This window comes from Rhinichthys klamathensis, unplaced genomic scaffold, assembly GCF_029890125.1.
Source record: "Rhinichthys klamathensis goyatoka isolate OS25496 unplaced genomic scaffold, OSU_Roscu_1.1 h1tg000419l_1, whole genome shotgun sequence".
Classification (NCBI taxonomy): Eukaryota; Metazoa; Chordata; class Actinopteri; order Cypriniformes; family Leuciscidae; genus Rhinichthys; species Rhinichthys klamathensis.
The window spans coordinates 1,130,419-1,148,374 of record NW_026606917.1 but is presented as its reverse complement, the minus strand read 5'-3'; the positions used below and the strand labels follow the sequence as shown (position 1 = coordinate 1,148,374).

Below are 17,956 nucleotides of genomic sequence, written 5' to 3'. Positions count from 1 at the left end.
ACACCTGCCAATCTATCAAATGTATCTCTGTTTACTGCTCTATATTACTTAATAGTTCATGAGGGTTAATCAGAGATCCAGCTGAGTCTCGCCATATGCGGACTAATCTATTTACTTTCTGCTTAATCTGGATCACTCAAAAGATTATATACAGTATAAACATGTGGCATATGAACTTGTGAATGTAACAGTTATGTATGTTATATAAACAGTGTTGAAAAACATGGTGATAAAAGCAGCAGCACAGATGGCTTCGTAATGATAAATATAATAATCAACAGATGGTGTTATAGCAGTGTACATTTCAGCTTTTAAAATGTGTTTGCGAGGGTGTTGTGCAGGTAAATGGCTAATATAATACCACAGAATGCAAATTAAGTTTATAAAGCAGTTACAAAATGGTTAGTCGTGCATATTAAATTATTTGATAAATCGTTTAATAATAAAATATATATTTTTTTTAATTCAATTAGCTAAAATAGTATGTAAATAAAATGCAGAGTAAATAAGTAAACCAATCAAAAAAACATTGATCGCATATTAAAACATTTACACATTTTATTTGTTGACAGTAATAAAAAAAATCAATTGCTAATTGGCTAAAGCAAGCGATGCAAGAATATGTTGCTAGCATATTAAAGTATTTACATTAATGAAAAATAAAATGCCATTAATAAATGGAATCAAGTGAATGTTGTGTTTGTGTGTTCGGCTTTAAGAGCTTCATTCCTTCTTTGTAAATGTGTAACAGTGAAGCATGTTAGATATTCCCAGATAAGTTTGCTAACAGTCAGAATGAATAATAATCACACACATGCACTTTGGGGTTTTGTGAAGGGGTCTCTGTATTAGGCTTTGAAAGAAAAGAGTGCGAGTTAGGTTTTTATGAGATTTATTTTAAGATTTGTCATTTATGATCCGAGCGTTAAACAGGCATGAGGTTTTGCTCTATAAAAAGGTGTTTTTGTTATGAGGTCTGGCCCGTGAGTGTATTCATGTGTTAGTAGGTGAACTGCAACAGCGTGGCATCGAGCAACACTTCGAACTGACTTTTCATCTCTTACCACCCATTTGTTAGAGACAGGAGGCAGGTTGGTACTTGTAAACGGCTCCTCCCTTTACAGAAAAACACACACAGTGGCCGTACAAATGGCTGGAGGTGATTGAATGGCTGCCTGTGGAGACTTTTATTGACTTTCACAGTGGTGTGAATGAGCCAAGCCAGTCAGGGAGTGATGGAGGATTGACCAATCACAAAAGGCCAGTGTTTGGTCAGGACCAATCAGGCCGCTTCATAACCAACTGTTTGTCAGATTGTGGAAGTGTCAGACAGGTTTTGTTTGTGAGTGAGTGAATGACAGACTGATGAAATAGATAAACACATGTAAAAGTTTAATACTTGGGGTTAGGGGTTTCTTTAAATCTTTAAAGAGATCGTTTTAATCACTGTGTCATTGTTTACTCACCCTCATGACGTTCTTTTCTCTATGAAGAATGTCTCTGTTTTTGTACATACAATTAAAGTCAATAGTTATGTTTACATGTTAGTAATAATCAGATTGAATCGAACTTCATGCCTTTATGCAAACACCGTCCTCAATCGATCTGAATGAAAGGTTGGTGTAGACCTGGAATAAGCCAATCAACTGGACAAAATCAAGCATGGAAATACTTGAATCTGACTATGTTTGCAATTGGATTAAAACAAAAGCTTTTGCACACACGTGCAGTGCAGTGATGCGTATTATTTCTATGCGTTTTTCATAATACGAACGTGCATGTTTATTTACGTCTTACGTACTGGTCAGTGCTTTTGCTAAAAGTATTTGCTAAAACAGCTCTTCTGACATGTCAGCTTTCATTTTAGATACAGTATATCAAGGAAAAAATAACAATAGCATAACAGTTATGCATGAAGTAGACATTATCATGCTGGCTTTTTCCGGTTCTGAGCACGGCGAGTCAGCGACTGTCGCAAGTTTTGTTCAGAATACATGTAATCTAAACAAATGTGGGAATCGGATTGCAACATTTTAGGTTTCATAAAATGAAATGAAATCGGATTGGACTCATTCCGATTTACAAAAATGTGTGAATGTAAACACTCCTTATGGTGTCCAGTTTTGTTTTGGACCTTATTGACTTTTATGGACAAAAACAGCTTTCAAAATATCTTCCTGTGAAAAAAAAAAAAATGTCATTCAGGTTTTAGAGTTCAACAAACTGTTGTTTTTGATCAATATTAATAGTGAACCTTGCCTTTACACGCACCATCAAAACTACCTAAAACCTGTTTCATCATGCCAGTAAAATTTATTTGCAAGTCATCAAGGTTGGAATGGAGGCGTGTCCATGTGCCTCAGGTCTCGGCTTAAAAGTTTTCTACTTTCTGTTTGAACATGAGACACACACACACACAGAGTTCTGGCAGTGACACACAGTTCAAAGTGCTCTGGAATGGCATGCAGGTGTCCTTGGAGGTGAATGGATAGAGATTGCCCTTCAGTCACACAAGTACAGAAGTAAGCATTCCTCTCCTCAAGACCACACACTGCGCTCAACTCTCTCACACACACACACACACACACTGCATAATCTGAAGCTATGTCGCATTCCATATCTCACGCTCTAAACAAAAGTTTGTTTGATCTCACCAATCAAAACACAAAGATAATTTCGTATATTGATTCCTCTGGCATCCTTTATACTTGGACTCTTGAATTTAGCAGTTCATCTGTATCACTCTTATGGCTGTGGGTTTATGAATTCTGTTTACATAACTTCGAGATAGAGGAGTTCATGCTTGATTTGCACTACACAAAGTGTGTTAATGTAGAGTTCACTGATAAAGCAGGGTGGTTTGATTTCTCTTTCTTTGAAGACACACAACATGCCAGACAGAAATGTAAACACTCACGATATTTCAAATGTGGACCCACAGTGCACTGTGTCTTCACTTCTGACTGCATGTCATATCCCGTTATGGGCGAAATCACAGTAGGGAGACCTTTTTAACCCTAAAACAACTGTCATATACGTGATCAAAAATTTGCTGAAAAACCTTTTGTACACAATCCCCCACATGACTTCTGTTGGAGAAGGTATATTTGTTTCAGCAGAGATGATGTCAGAAAAGTGAGGTCAGTGAATGTCATTCAAAACAGTGCGTAGGATAGGAACCTTCATTCAAAACAGAGACAGATGGTATAGTGTAAAGTGCTGTGTGTGTGTGTGTGTGTGTGAAGTGCTAGCTTGTGTTTATTTACATAATGTTAAGTGAGTAGTGATCACAAAAGTGAGTAGAACAGGTGTGCCTGTTTCAGTGATATCTCACACGTACCATACAGAAGAACGGGCGTCGCAGTTTGTTTTGAGAAACGTAATATCACATAAACTCGATATCCTACATTTCACATTCATCTTGCAAGCCTTTCCTGTCTAAGTGGGCGGTTCTTGCAGAGTAAACTACAGAGTGGGCCAGAATACATGCTGAGATAGAAGTTGGGTAACGTAAAATTAGTATTTTCCTGCTGTCATCTGTCAGGAAGTTATCAGCCTTTTCTGTCTGCAAATTAAAGGTGCAGTCTGTAAGAATGACAGCTAGTGGTCGAAATAGGTACTGCAGTCCAAATTCAAAATATCAGAGATCGTTGTTTCCCCCGCCCCCGCCTCCTCAGACTCGACGCTCACGCGGGTTGCCAGTTTGAGGACACGCAACAGGAACGAGCACAACTGACAATGAAAGCCGAGGAGACTTACACACTGTAAGTTGATGAGTTGATTTATCCGTGTTTTAATATGCTCTCGTTCATTAAGATTTTTAGATGGATACCGAGGCTTTTTAGGTCGGGTAGAATCTGCAATCTCTGACCCAGTTTGTTCGCTGGCTGCAATACGCTGTGGTTCCTGCCAACTGGCATCCCGGGGTGTCGAAATACTATTGAGTGAACTGGCAGTGGTCGAGATCACACAGACCAAAACAGATATTCCAACACGGGACGCACATTTCAAAGTAAAATAACTGGATGTAGAAGTTTTTTTCAGAAAAACAAGTATGTGAATGTTTCCTAAATATCTGCAAACTTATTATGCTATTTTTATGCTTTAGTAGAGGGAAAAAGTTACATACAGCACCTTTACGTTTACATTATTGTTCCTTCTAATTTTATCACATTAAAAAAAAACATTTTATTATAATCATTGTTGGTATTTTGCTGTTTTTGCAGGGTTTTATTAGCTGTAAATTTGTGTTCATGCCAAACACTGAACAAAACCAAGAGAGTAGCATTGTAGACGTAAACAACAATGTGTAACAACAACGCATTTAGACTTTTTTTTCTTTTGGAAGCACACAAAAGGGTTATGTGAGTCAGCTCATAGTGGGACTGTCTGTCTGGCTTTGACTCAAATTCACTGTGTGTCATAGAGCAAAACAGACCTGATTTGAAATTTACACACCCCACAGGTAATGAATGGCCATCCGAAGGCACAAATAAATCACCTTTCAGAGCAGTGTTTGTTAGACTGAGCATCCTAATTCATGTAAACTGCTTTCCTCCCTCCTGCCTCTGGTGGTTTCAGAGGTTTGAAGCCAAAATGAGTACTTTGTCAAGTAGTGTCTGTTGTTTTCCACTGATTCATTTTTATGAGAAGATGTAGTATTCAAGTACACACAAAGAAATCTGGAGAGAAAGGCAATACGTTTAAGAATGAGAGATAACACAGAGTTGTGTGTGTGTGTGTTAAAGGCCCACTGAAGTGCCTTTGTTTAATGCGTTGATGTCATTTCCACTGAAACAAGAAACTAAGGCGGGACATATTGAATGGCTCCTCCCCCTTTTCAAATAGCCATTAGCGGTTAGTTTACCTCACAGATTGCAAGTCGTACTTGACAGCTCCATGAAAGCGAATTCGAGCGCTGATGATACATTGGAATCAATAGTAGAGGTGTGAATAAATTCTAGCCATTTCATTCTTAACCAAAGTACAGTTGGAAAACGGAATAAAACTCGAGCGTTTGAGGAGCAAGCGAACACACATCTCCAACGCTTATTGCTCCATGACGCGTCAACGGTCGCTTTGGCCGGGTGTTGTTTATAGCATAGGAGGCGGGAGTCACGGGACGCTTCAGATTCTAGAGAGCATTTGATTGGACTGAAGATGTGACGAGAAGCTTAAGTCCGCGCCGGTGACGTCATAAAAATCCGTGATCCATTTTAGCGGAGGTGAGAGTCTACGTTTTGAATGCTTATATCTCCTAAATGCGAATTTTGTCATTGTTTTGGAACACACCAGCTTATTCATAACCTTAATTTTGATTTCAGGGGGCCTTTAAATCCATAAATCATGACCAAAAAAAAATGCTATTAACCTACACTGCCCTACAAAGCAAAAAGGCAGTAACTGCATTTTTGGTCAAAAATGAGTTATTATCATTTTCATGACATTCAAGGCATCCTTTGTTATGTGACAAAACATCTTATCTCAAATGTGTGTCGTTTTGGAGAAAAATGGTAGTCGTTTGTACAGTAACTGCAAAAAGCCCTAGTGAAACAAAGCAAGAGTACAGTAACATCCATTACTGTATTCTTGTTATGTTTTACCTAACAAAAAATAACTGTGTTGCTGCGCAGTGTAGTTACTGTTGCCATGGTGAACACACAGCTGATTTCGCGGCATCCTCACGGGACGGTTTTAACATTCGCGATTTCACGCTTCTAACTTCCACAAATTTTGTTTGAGATGCAGTGTTTCCCCTAATTGTTCCCCTACCAAACTAACACACACACACACACACACACACTCGCGCGCTGAAGCACGTGTGTGACGCTCGAGCTGTTTTTTTGCCTATATGAGGACACGGTCTTCACGGCAACCCGTCAAAATAAAAGTTCGGTTTAACTTGACAAGAAATAATATTACTGCTGTACAGTAGAATTTAGAAACGTCTCAATGTAATAATAATACTAACACTACAAATAAATTAAGATTAAAACTTAAATTTTAAAGGAATAATCACAATTTTTCTTCAATGTAATTTTAACAGTAAAGCTCATTGTGCAGCATGTTGTTTGACCAAAAATGTTTGTTTTTAAAATATTGTTTAAGTTTAATAATAGTTTATAATGAAAGTTTCATGATTTCAATTAATTAGACATGATTTTTGATTACTAAAAATGTACACCCCATATCCGTAACACGCCCGCTCCGCAACACTAGTTTCGCAACACACAATTTTTGAAAATGTTGTCCAAATGGTTCAAATTATTTCAAACACAGTGTATCAGACTCAGAGCCCAAGTTGTGGCAAAAAAGTTTTTGGAGAATCTGTAGTTACTGCCTTTTCCCTTGGTATGGTGCCACGTTTTTGGTAAGTAATACAAAGCAAGAATACAGTAACTGCAAAATAGGGGTAAAATATCAAATTAAATATGAGGATTGATATGTACAAAGAATAAGCTAATATAAAGTAACAAAACAGCCACATGTCCAATAATCTACCTACAACTACTTAGGCTGGATGACAGGATAACTTTAAAGTCATTTTTCTCTGTTCTGCACTCTGCGTAGTTACTGCCTTTTTGCTTTGTAGGGCAGTACAGGTCAAAGTGTAAATCATCGTTCTTTGATAATCTCCCCCTCTGCTAAAGCTTTGAAATCTAATTCGCATACATGTTTGGATTCCAAAAACTAAAACTGAAAAATTCATGTAGGTCTTTACAGCCGGATGTGCTGTCGAATAAAGCATGAATGACTTCACAGGGAAATGAAAGCAGATGTACTCTGAAATATAGAATAAGAGAGCTGAACACGATAGGCATCATGTTTACATGCGCACTCATACGCACGTGATGCTCCCTTGCGTGAGGCTTCCAACCGCGACCACAGCGTAAACAAATCAGATGCTAAACTTCTCTGATCCTGTACAGTCACGGGAGCCCGTCCGTCTGAGCGGCGCTCTCCACAGAGGATTAAAACAAGCTCTTACATCCTCAAACACAGCGGCCCGCAATCATCCAGAGAACCAGGCCGTTCTTCCCTCAGTGCACGGATGAACTTTTCAACAGATGACAAGTTGCCCTGGGAAGAGGCACAGCTGTGAAGCTGGAGGGGGATTTGTGTGTGTGTGTGTGTTTGTATTTGCTATCGCTACATGCTGTTGGAGAGCATGTGTGTGTTCCCCACTCAAATTAGCATGGTGGCTTCCTTTGCTCTTTAGGAGAGAGAGATAGGGACAGAAATAGACTCATCACTTGCTTTGACGGGCTTAAACACACATTCAAATGAGGTGCGGGTTTCCCAGCAGTCATATACTGGAAGGGTTTACGATGCTGGATATAATTAATGTGTTGGCCATGTCCTCATGTCAGACCCTGAGAGCCTGGTGTTTGCGTGCAGGCCACAGAAATGACAAAAACAAAACCAGGAAAAAAGAAACAGTCACATGAGGACACAAAAAATATTCACAGCAGGTGGTTTTTAAAGATTTACTTTTCAGCTTCAGATTTAAAATAAATAGACATGACAATTAAAGAACCCATGAAATTGTACTAAAATTTATATTTATTTTATTAAAATTGAAATCTGTTTTTTTTTATGATGTATGTGCATGAAACAGGATGTTTGTACAATACATTTAATTTATTTAGTTTTTAATTTAATACTAAACTAGTTTAATTTTTTATTTAATCTGTAAAATGTGTTACGTGCCAAAATAAATATTTTATTATGTAAATCACATTTCAAAATAAAATGTTTATTTGGACACATCACACATTTTACACATTTATTACGATTTTTTTTTATTGAATTATATTAAATTTTAATGTCTGAACTTTCCATAGCAAATGTCAAAAAATAGAAATAGAAAATGCCAAAATAAATGTTATTTTTTTGTTAATCTTTATTACATCAAATATTTACATAATTTTCATAATTTACTTTTTAATAATCTAGATTTATTTTTTTGTTATTTCCATATTTGTTTCTATATACTGTATATTACATAATTACATTGCTTTATTTGCATATAAAAAGCTGCATTTTCCTTGTGTCAAGAACAGTCACACAACTGATCTCAGTATAGTACGGTAACATAAAAAGAGGAAATGGATGAGGAAAGTGGGCAGTTTAAGCTTCTGTGTACAGTAAGAGCAGCTGGTCTTCCCACACTGTCAGCATCCGTCTAGACATGTTCAGAGCACTGGACACACACACACACAACCACTGAATCTCATGTCCAAGAAAGCATTTACCACCGAGAGTTAAATGTTCATTAATGGCACTCTGACCTCTTCTCATGAAAGGCAAGCAGAGAAAAGAAAGTCTGGTTTATTTCCAGGCTGTTTCTGGGGCCGTTTCTCCAAAAGCACAAGCATATTTTCCTTTGAAACACGCACGGACACAAATGCGCTTGTGAAAGTTTATACAGAGTTTTGTTTTTCTCCAGCTCAATACTGTCTTTATCTAGTCAGAGAATCGTGGTGTATTTCTCAAACAACACGGCTCTGTTTTCATCGTGTGACTGTAAGATCCAAACAACAAATCCTGCCTATTCCTCTCTTGCTTGAAATAGTGATTTCAGTATTTTACACTGCTGGCCAAAAGTTGATTGTTTTAAATGTTTTTTTTTTTTTTTTTTTAAAGTCTCTTCTGCTCACCAAGGCTGAATTTATTTGATCAAAAATACAGAAAAACAGTAATATTGTGAAATATTATATATTTTTTAGGGCTGTCAAATGATTAATCACGATTAATTGCATCCAAAATAAAAGTTTGTGTTTACATAATATATGGGTGCGTACTGTGTATAATTATTTTGTATATAAAAGCACACACGTATATATTTAAGAAACAAATGTTATTTATTATATAAATGTTTATATTTATATAAAATATACATTATATATAGGCTACATTCAGTCTATATACAGAATATACATGCAAATATTTCTTAAATACACATGCATGTGTGGGTATTTATGTATTAAAAATAATTATACACAGTACACACACATACACTCACCGGCCACTTTATTAGGTACACCTGTCCAACTGCTCGTTAACACTTAATTTCTAAGCAGCCAATCACATGGCGGCAACTGAGTGCATTTAGGCATGTAGACATGGTCAAGACAATCTCCTGCAGTTCAAACCGAGCATCAGTATGGGGAAGAAAGTTGATTTGAGTGACTTTGAACGTGGCATGATTGTTGGTGCCAGAAGGGCTGGTCTGAGTATTTCAAAAACTGCTAATCTACTGGGATTTTCACGCACAACCATCTCCAGGGTTTACAGAGAATGGTCCGAAAAAGAAAAAACATCCAGTGAGCGGCAGTTCTGTGGGCGGAAATGCCTTGTTGATGCCAGAGGTCAGAGGAGAATGGCCAGACTGGTTCGAGCTGATAGAAGGGCAACAGTGACTGAAATAACCACTCGTTACAACCGAGGTATGCAGCAAAGCATTTGTGAAGCCACAACACGCACAACCTTGAGGCGGATGGGCTACAACAGCAGAAGACTCCACCGGGTACCACTCATCTCCACTACAAATAGGAAAAAGAGGCTACAATTTGCAAGAGCTCACCAAAATTGAACAGTTGAAGACTGGAAAAATGTTGCCTGGTCTGATGAGTCTCGATTTCTGTTGAGACATTCAGATGTTAGAGTCAGAATTTGGCGTAAACAGAATGAGAACATGGAACCATCATGCCTTGTTACCACTGTGCAGGCTGGTGGTGGTGGTGTAATGGTGTGGGGGATGTTTTCCTGGCACACTTTAGGCCCCTTAGTGCCAATTGGGCATCGTTTAAATGCCACGGCCTACCTGAGCATTGTTTCTGACCATGTCCATCCCTTTATGGCCACCATGTACCCATCCTCTGATGGCTACTTCCACCATGTCACAAAGCTCTAATCATTTCAAATTGGTTTCTTGAACATGACAATGAGTTCACTGTACTAAAATGGCCTCCACAGTCACCAGATCTCAACCCAATAGAGCATCTTTGGGATGTGGTGGAACGGGAGATTCGCATCATGGATGTGCAGCCGACAAATCTGCGGCAACTGTGTGATGCCATCATGTCAATATGGACCAAACTCCCTGAGGAATGCTTCCAGCACCTTGTTGAATCTATGCCACGAAGAATTGAGGCAGTTCTGAAGGCAAAAGGGGGTCCAACCCGTTACTAGCATGGGGTACCTAATAAAGTGGCCGGTGAGTTTATATTATGTAAACACAAACTTTTATTTTGGATGCGATTAATCGCGATTAATCGTTTGACAGCCCTAATATTTTTTAAGAACTGTTGTTGTTGTTGTTGTTTTTCTATTTGAATATATTTTTATGTAATTTATTCCTGTTATGGGAAAGCTGAATTTTCAGCAGCCATTGATTTGGTGATCAGTTACTAATAATGACTCTTATCATTATCAATTTAGAAAATGGTAACACAACTGTTTAATTTTTGTTTAGTTTTGGAAACCAATAAAAAAAATTCATGATTATTTGATAAATAAAATATTCCAAAGAACAGCATTTATTTGAAACCTTTTGTAACATTATATATGTCTGTCACTTTTTATCAATTTAATGGGTCCTTGCTGAATGTAGTATTAATTATTAAAAATAAATCGTTCTTACCTCAAACTTTTGAATGGTCACGTATCATGATTTCCACAAAAATATTAAGCCGTATAGGCCTAACTGTTTTCAACATTGATAATAATCAGAAATGTTTCTTGAGCATCTAATCATCATATCAGAATGATTTCTGAAGGATCATGTGACACTGAAGACTGGAGTCATGATGCTGCGAATTCAGCTTTGATCACTGGAATAAATTATATTTTTTAAACACATTAAAACTGAATATTCATATTGATGACATAGAGACTTATTTCAAAAACATTTAAAAAATGTTCATTATTCCAAACTTTTGAGCAGTGGTGTGTGTCATGATTGATGAAACGGCATCTGGTTTGTTTTCAGATGCCTCATGGTGACATGCTGGTCTGTGCTCAGTGTGTAAAGTTTAATCACATGGAGAAAGACACTTAGTCACAGAGGTCACAGTGACTTCACTCTCTTGTTCTGTTTCTATTTCCTCTCATCATCTCACAGACTCCTTTCCTCTTCTTCCGACACGTGCCCTCCTTTAGCTCAAAGGCTTTCTATTCCCGTCCCTCTGGTCATGTGAGTGTGGGGGGTCAGGGCTTGTGGTCGGGTTTACAGGGCCGCTGCTGACCCCTTACACAGCAGATGGCCCTCGCTCTGCATGCTGGGATAGTGTAGGGCCGACTCACTGTCCTGGAAAGACCCTCACAGTGGAGGTAGATGTCTCTCTCACACACAAACACACACTTCTTCTCACCTCCTTGAGTCAAAAGAGGAAGCTACACAGACTCAGAGTGATTGTCCCTGTAGTCTGTTGTGTGGATTTGGTTTCCGAACATTAACTTCATCATGACTTCAGAAGAGTGACACAGACATGTGTGTGGGATCCTATACAGGTAGAGTCTAATGCTGTTTAATGTTTCGGTGTGTGTGGGACAGTTTTAATATGAAAGCTGGAACAGTTTGGATTGTTGTTCTTATTGGATTGATGTTTTGATATGACGTTTTGGTATGTAATGATATTATGTACTAAGATGTAAATTGTCGCTGTCGGGCAGAAACCTTGTAATCGTATATTCATATTTAATGCAAGTGTCTGACCATATATACAAAGCCACAATATCAACTCTGACAACACAGTGTTTAGTTTTTAAAAAAATATACAGTGTTATTTCATTTCTGGAAAAGTAGCGGTTTTGGAGAAAATATAAAAATGAATGCATTTAATGTTTAAAGTTCAGTCACATTTACCATTGTTTGGTGAAATTTTGAGAGCGAAATCCAGTAATTTCAATTGGAATCCGCGTAAACTGGAATTTTGCTTAAGGGGGAAAGATTTCCCCGGCTCACAGATTTCGTTTTTCATGTGAATTCACAGTGTTGACCAACAGAAAGCTGCCTGGTATGAAATTGACTTTTTTGCAGTCACTTAAATTTTCATAAAATTGTACTAATGCATTTACAATGATTCAATGCTTGATAACTAACTGTAAGATTATGTAAATGCCTAAAATGGTATTCTGTTATTGGTTAAACGGTTTAAGCAAAAACCCAGTCAGCACATGTAGTTTTTTCGCTGTGTATACACCCACAGTTACTGCTGTTCTGATGGCTTATTCTCATTGGACAAAAAAACGTAAAGTGTTAAAAATGTAAAATGTAACGTGGGTATTTTATGAGCTGCTAGTTAGGTTGATAGTTATCATTACAAGAAAACCCAAAATGAATTTGTGAAAATGTTATTATTATTATTATTTATTAAAATAAACCTAAATAGATAAATAGATTAGGTGACACCAAAAGCAAAGAGTTCACCCCAAAATGAAAATGCTGTCATCATTTACTCATCATGATGTCGTTCCAAACCTGCACAAACCTGTTCTTTCTTCTGTGGAACGCAAAATAAGATATTTTGAGAAATCTCTTATTTTTGTCCACACAGTGGAGGTCAGTGGTAACCAAAACTATTTAGTTACCAATATTCTTTAAAATGCGTTCCACAGAAAAAAAGATTGTCATACATGTTTGGAACAACTTGAGGGTGAGTGAATGATGACAGAAGTATCATTTTTGGGTGAACTATCCCTCCCAAGTCCTTTTTAAGGGTCAATCTGGTGCCATATTTGAGTGGGTTGTTGTTATATGTGTCAGATGACATCATACTCAAAGATGGGAAAAATAACTTCTTTTGGACATTAAATGACTCCTTTCCAGTTTGTGAAGAAAAGGCTTAACATCAGACAAAAATAATAAACTGCATTAAAGACAGAAACAGGTGCACTTCAGGTTTTGACCTTTTGGTTTTGAGCTGAACAGGTGTTTTGTTGTGTTTGTAGATGTTTCTCTGTAGCGTCTCAGACTGTGCTCTAAAGCAGTCTCTGTGTGCTGTTGGGCAGCTGTTATTCTCAAGCCTCAGATCCTTTGTTGTAACTCTTGGTGAGAGAAGATCAGAGCAATGCAGGACAGGCAAAGAGCCAGATTCCCTATCTTACCCAATACCCACGACTCCATGCTCTTGTCTCTGGGCCGTGTGCCTGGTCGTCTTTAAATGACAGTTCTGGCTCTGTAAGCCCGTTCGACCTCACATTGAGGGAAGAGGTTTCACTACATTTTCCAAAAACACACTGTGGGAAAACTTGCATGTATGCATGTTTGTCTGAACATATCCGGTGACGAATCCCGCAAGTTGAGTGATTGATGCTGCAGGTTTACCATGTGCGTGAGTTTGAACCATGGTAAGTCCTTGCGAGTTGAAGGTTTCCTGGCTCACACCTCTCCTGTTGAAGTTAAAGTACAGCTCTCCTCAGCTGTTACGAGTGAAGAGTCACACAGAATAAATAGTCTAAATAGGACTTCCTCATTTGAACTGTGAATATAAGGTGTAGTGCACTCCTAAATTAAAATACTGTCATGTGAATGACTTTTTTGTTCTGTGGCTTTAGAAGACTTTATAAATAACGCAATTCAGCAGTAGTGCAATTCAGTTGTTTTTGGAGCTTGACTGCTTCAGTTCCCATCCACTTTTAATGAATGGAAAATATCCTGACTACATCCCCCATGTGTCCTCTCTCTAGGTCTGACTGGGTGGAGATCGTGGAGCCGCGCTCAAGGCAGCGCATGTATGTCAACCTGCTGACTGGCGAGTGCGGGTGGGAACCGCTGCCCGGCGCCCCTGTCCGTCAGTCGGACGGCAACCAGTGGTGGGAGCTTTTCGACGGCAATAACAATCGGTTCTACTACTACAACTGTACGAGCCAGCAGACGGTCTGGCACAGGCCTCAAAACTGCGACATAGTGCCTCTAGCGCAACTCCAAGCCTTGAAGAGGAGCTCTGAGGTCGAGATGAGGGGTCAAGGGAGGATCCCTAGAGGACCGGCGGATGGCAAACGGACTCCCGTGCCTGGACTGGTTTCATCCACACAGTCCTCCTCACTGGAGCAGGAGAGTGGGAGGGAGACGCCCTCGTCCAATGGCAAAGGGGACAGTTTGGAGAAAAGGAGCCAGGGAAATAGGTGAGCAATTAAACTTGGACTTCTCATGGTGACAATTAAAGGAATAGTTCACCCCCCGAAAGCAACATTTCTGTCATTGATTCACACCCTCATGTCATTCCAAACCTGCATGACTTTCTTTCATGTGGGGTCCCATGTTGCTTTGGACCCTACTGACTTCCATTGTATGGACAAAAAACATTGTTCAACATACTGTATCTTTTGTATTCTGCAGAAGAAAGTCTTACAGGTTTGGTATGACGTCAAACCCTTGAGCTCCGCTCTCTGTGACGCACATTTTCATGGCTGTGTTTAATGGGATTTCTTATTGCCAGGAATGGTGATTTTAATCTGTCTCTTTGTTGGGCCGCAATCTCAGCATCTTGACTCATCGTGGTCTGGTTAGCACATTAGTTCTGCATAGGCTGCTGTTCTTGCTCCTGCCACTTTCACACTAGAGATTTTGGTGTGGACCGGAGTCCATTTCACACTCTTTGGGTGGTTCATTTGGCTGTTGTGGAATCTGTTTTCAGGGCACCAGAGAACGACACTAGTCTTCTTGAAAACTTAAGCCCCAAGTGTCTGCGGTATTTATGTCCCGAACTTCTCACCCGCTAAAACTGCCTTTGCACTCATTTAGACTAGAGTTGCTAGTATCCTGCTAGTATAGAGTTGCCAGTATACACATAAGAGCTTGTCAACACGACCGTCTATTGTAGCTTCCTTAAGACAAGCTACTTATTCAGGCAACCCACCAACTAGTCTATTTTGAAAATAAGTAACTTCGTTTACCTTACATTTCCAGTTCTGCCCTGCAAGAAGAACTCCATCACCTGCCCTCCCTCTCTCACTGATACACACAGTTATAGAAGCTGTTGTGCGTATATTTGGCTGGAAGGAGCTGAAGCCAAGTTGTGATGTGTATGTTAACAAGGGAGTGTTTGATAATTAAAAAGAGACCAGTATTTAACACTTAAACGCATACCTTGTGTCTTTATTGACACGGGACGTCATTCACTATCTTCATTTTTTAAACTTAGACATCAACCTACTCAGTATTCCTCAATCATTTCATTATAAACAATATAACAAGAAAAAAAATCTAAAATAATGTTTTATTTTAGAAAACATTATTTTAAAATAAGTTTTTTTGTAAAAACTGTATAGGGTCACTAGTGACCCAAGGTATGTAATAGTGCAAGTATATTTTTTTCTTGATGGTGGATCTGGAGAAGACACCGTCAGCGTTCAAAATACTGATTTTGAAGACGTTGAAAACAGTAGTTTTGAGAATATGGTCGAGATGACGAATATGAGCCAGATGCTGAATGTTCTGGGAAATGAGCTCTGATGGGAAAACACATCTGCTCAAATGAAACCCTTCCAAGTTCCAAAAGGTAACAAAATATGCTATATTTTATTAAAATATCAGGGGAGTTGTATACTATTGTGGCAGTTACAGATCCATCCGTGTTAGATATAGATCCGGGTCGCCAAAGACGATTCGCTTTAAAGGTGCATTGCGCAACATTTCATGTTAAAAATACCCGTTTTTCTAACCCATACATGCTTAAACAATTGCCTGATGGGCTGAATGAGCCCTTCTCTGATCACTGAGATTGCCTCTATAATCCTGTACAGTAAAATAAATAAGAGGGATTCGGGCCGGAACGTGAGACTGGGCGTGACGTCATGCGCGTTCACGCTCACCTGGCTATGTCTGGCAGGTTTGTGTATTCACCGCCATTCTCCGTATCAGCGAAGACAACTCGAGCGACAAAACTTTAGTCAACTTTCGACAAAAGTAGAAGATGGATTCTAAGAGACCGGCATGTACTTCATTCCAAACCCCAACGCAAACTCCACGTAAGACAAAGAAAAGACAACTTTTGTATAGTGCCACCAAAAGGTCCAAATTGGAGTCAGACAGGCGTCGGAATAAGACGAGAGTCAACATCGGGAAGGCTTTCAACAAATGAACAGATCTCCGGTCTGCTCTAGGGCTCAAACGGGATCCTCAGTTGGCTTTTACAAAGTAATAACTTATATTGTTCATGAACGTGTTTCCATAATAATACACTCATAAGTGGATACAGTAAACACGTAAAACAAGTCAACATGGAGATAGATGGAAACAAAAACCGAAGTTTTCTACTACCCCCGTTTTCCCCTTACACACTAGTGTGTAATTTGCTCAAATGCCTTTCCTTTCATATATTTAAAATGACTTGCAGATTTATAACTTTATTACCTCTGAAGACATTATATGACTGTAAACAAAAGATTAGTGCGGCTGATGCTCCTTTGGTTATGAACAGCTCGTGCAAGCGTGCGTATGCTGTGGTCCATGAGCGTGCACACCTCTGGTTGCAGTTTCGCTTGTCGCCAGAGGGGGCATAGTTCTGCAAAAACTCAGAGACTTGCGCAATGCACCTTTAATGATGGGATTCACCTTTAATGAATAATTCATGCATTTAAGGGTTAAAAAAAAGCATACAGGTAAAATGAATTGGTTTCTTTTCACCCACTACAACTTCTCATAGATTAAAATGTTAAGTGATTCCCGCATGATTTTCATCACTTTGTTGCCCCATCAAAATTGACCATAGAAGAAGAAAGGGCTTGTGCTAATGAGTGCCCCTTGTGGCCACACCGAGAATGCACCACACAAGGATTGCACTATGAAATCCTTTTGTAATATCTGATTCTGAACCCAGTAGTGCATGAATTGTTCTTGGACCGCTACAAGCATTGGCATTCACTTAATTGAGCAGATGATCAGCATTTCAGGCATTTCTGTTTCATTGGAAACCAAGAGCCTCACTGTATGACTTAATGCTGGAAAAGGCATATGATATCACACTTTTGTCTCTCTGGGTCAGCCTCAGTCTTTTTGCGGGTAAAAATAACATGCTGGGTCTGTTCTCCTAATATTTTATTCATTTGGGAATCTTGAAGCTGTTTTGGCACAGATACACTTTTCATGTGGTAGTGCGCCAGGTACTGAGAACACTGTGTATGAGAGCGAGAAAGAGAAAGGTGCCTAGCAGACTCCTCTAACAAAACCAGCCTTAAATGGTCACACGCTTTTCCTTGTTAACACACACCCGTAACACACCCTGGAATGCACTTTCTCTGTGCCTCTTAAACTGCTGTGTTAATACCTGTTTTCTAATTGTATAGCTTCTTGGGTGGGACACACACATACACACTCACTCACACACACTCGTCTATAGACCTATTGTTTTTTTCAGCATCTGATTTTAGGACGCACAGTTGTTTCTTTTTTAGGTTGACTACACAATTCTCATCCAGTGTTGTTATTGTTAACTAAAACTAAAATGATTAAAAATAGCTTCCGGTACTTGAAATAAAGCTGAAATAACATTAAATATGACGAATAACTAAAACTTAAATTAGATATGTTGCTTTGCCAACTAAATTAAATCAGTTTAAGTTGACATACTGAAATTACTAAAACTTAAATACATTAAAGCTAAATAGAAATATTTTAAGAAAAAAACAAAAGCACATAACAAAATAAATCTAACTTAAACTGAAAATATAAAAATAAACCCTGATTAAAAATATGGATAATTACTATAATGGTATATTAATAATATTATTATATTATATTTTCTCTTCAGTTGTGTCAGGTTTATCATTGCTAACTAAAACTATCACCATAAAATAATTTGCTTTGCATAAAATAAACATTAACTGAAATAATAATACAAAAATAATAAAATATATATACAGTATGTCTCATTTTCATTTAGTTTAACTTGATGTACTAAAATAACAAACTACGGTACAACTAAAATTAATAAAACAATTAACCATATTA

General features: G+C 38.4%; 1 protein-coding gene across 3 annotated transcripts in view; it reads left to right on the top strand.

The window, feature by feature from the left end:
- The window catches only part of arhgap46b (Rho GTPase activating protein 46b), a 70,725-nt gene that overhangs the window by 19,860 nt on the left and 32,909 nt on the right, over positions 1–17,956 (top strand). Inside the window, exons 1-2 of one of the 3 annotated variants that reach the window (XM_056235304.1) lie at positions 11,189–11,334; positions 13,693–14,130. The exons of 1 other annotated variant lie outside the window; for it this stretch is intronic. In XM_056235304.1, coding sequence (XP_056091279.1) covers positions 13,736–14,130 — 395 coding nt within the window. In that variant the 5' untranslated portion in view covers positions 11,189–11,334; positions 13,693–13,735. Of the gene's footprint in view, positions 1–11,188; positions 11,335–13,692; positions 14,131–17,956 lie in introns of those variants that run through there. One more of the 3 variants, XM_056235303.1, reaches the window with a different exon arrangement.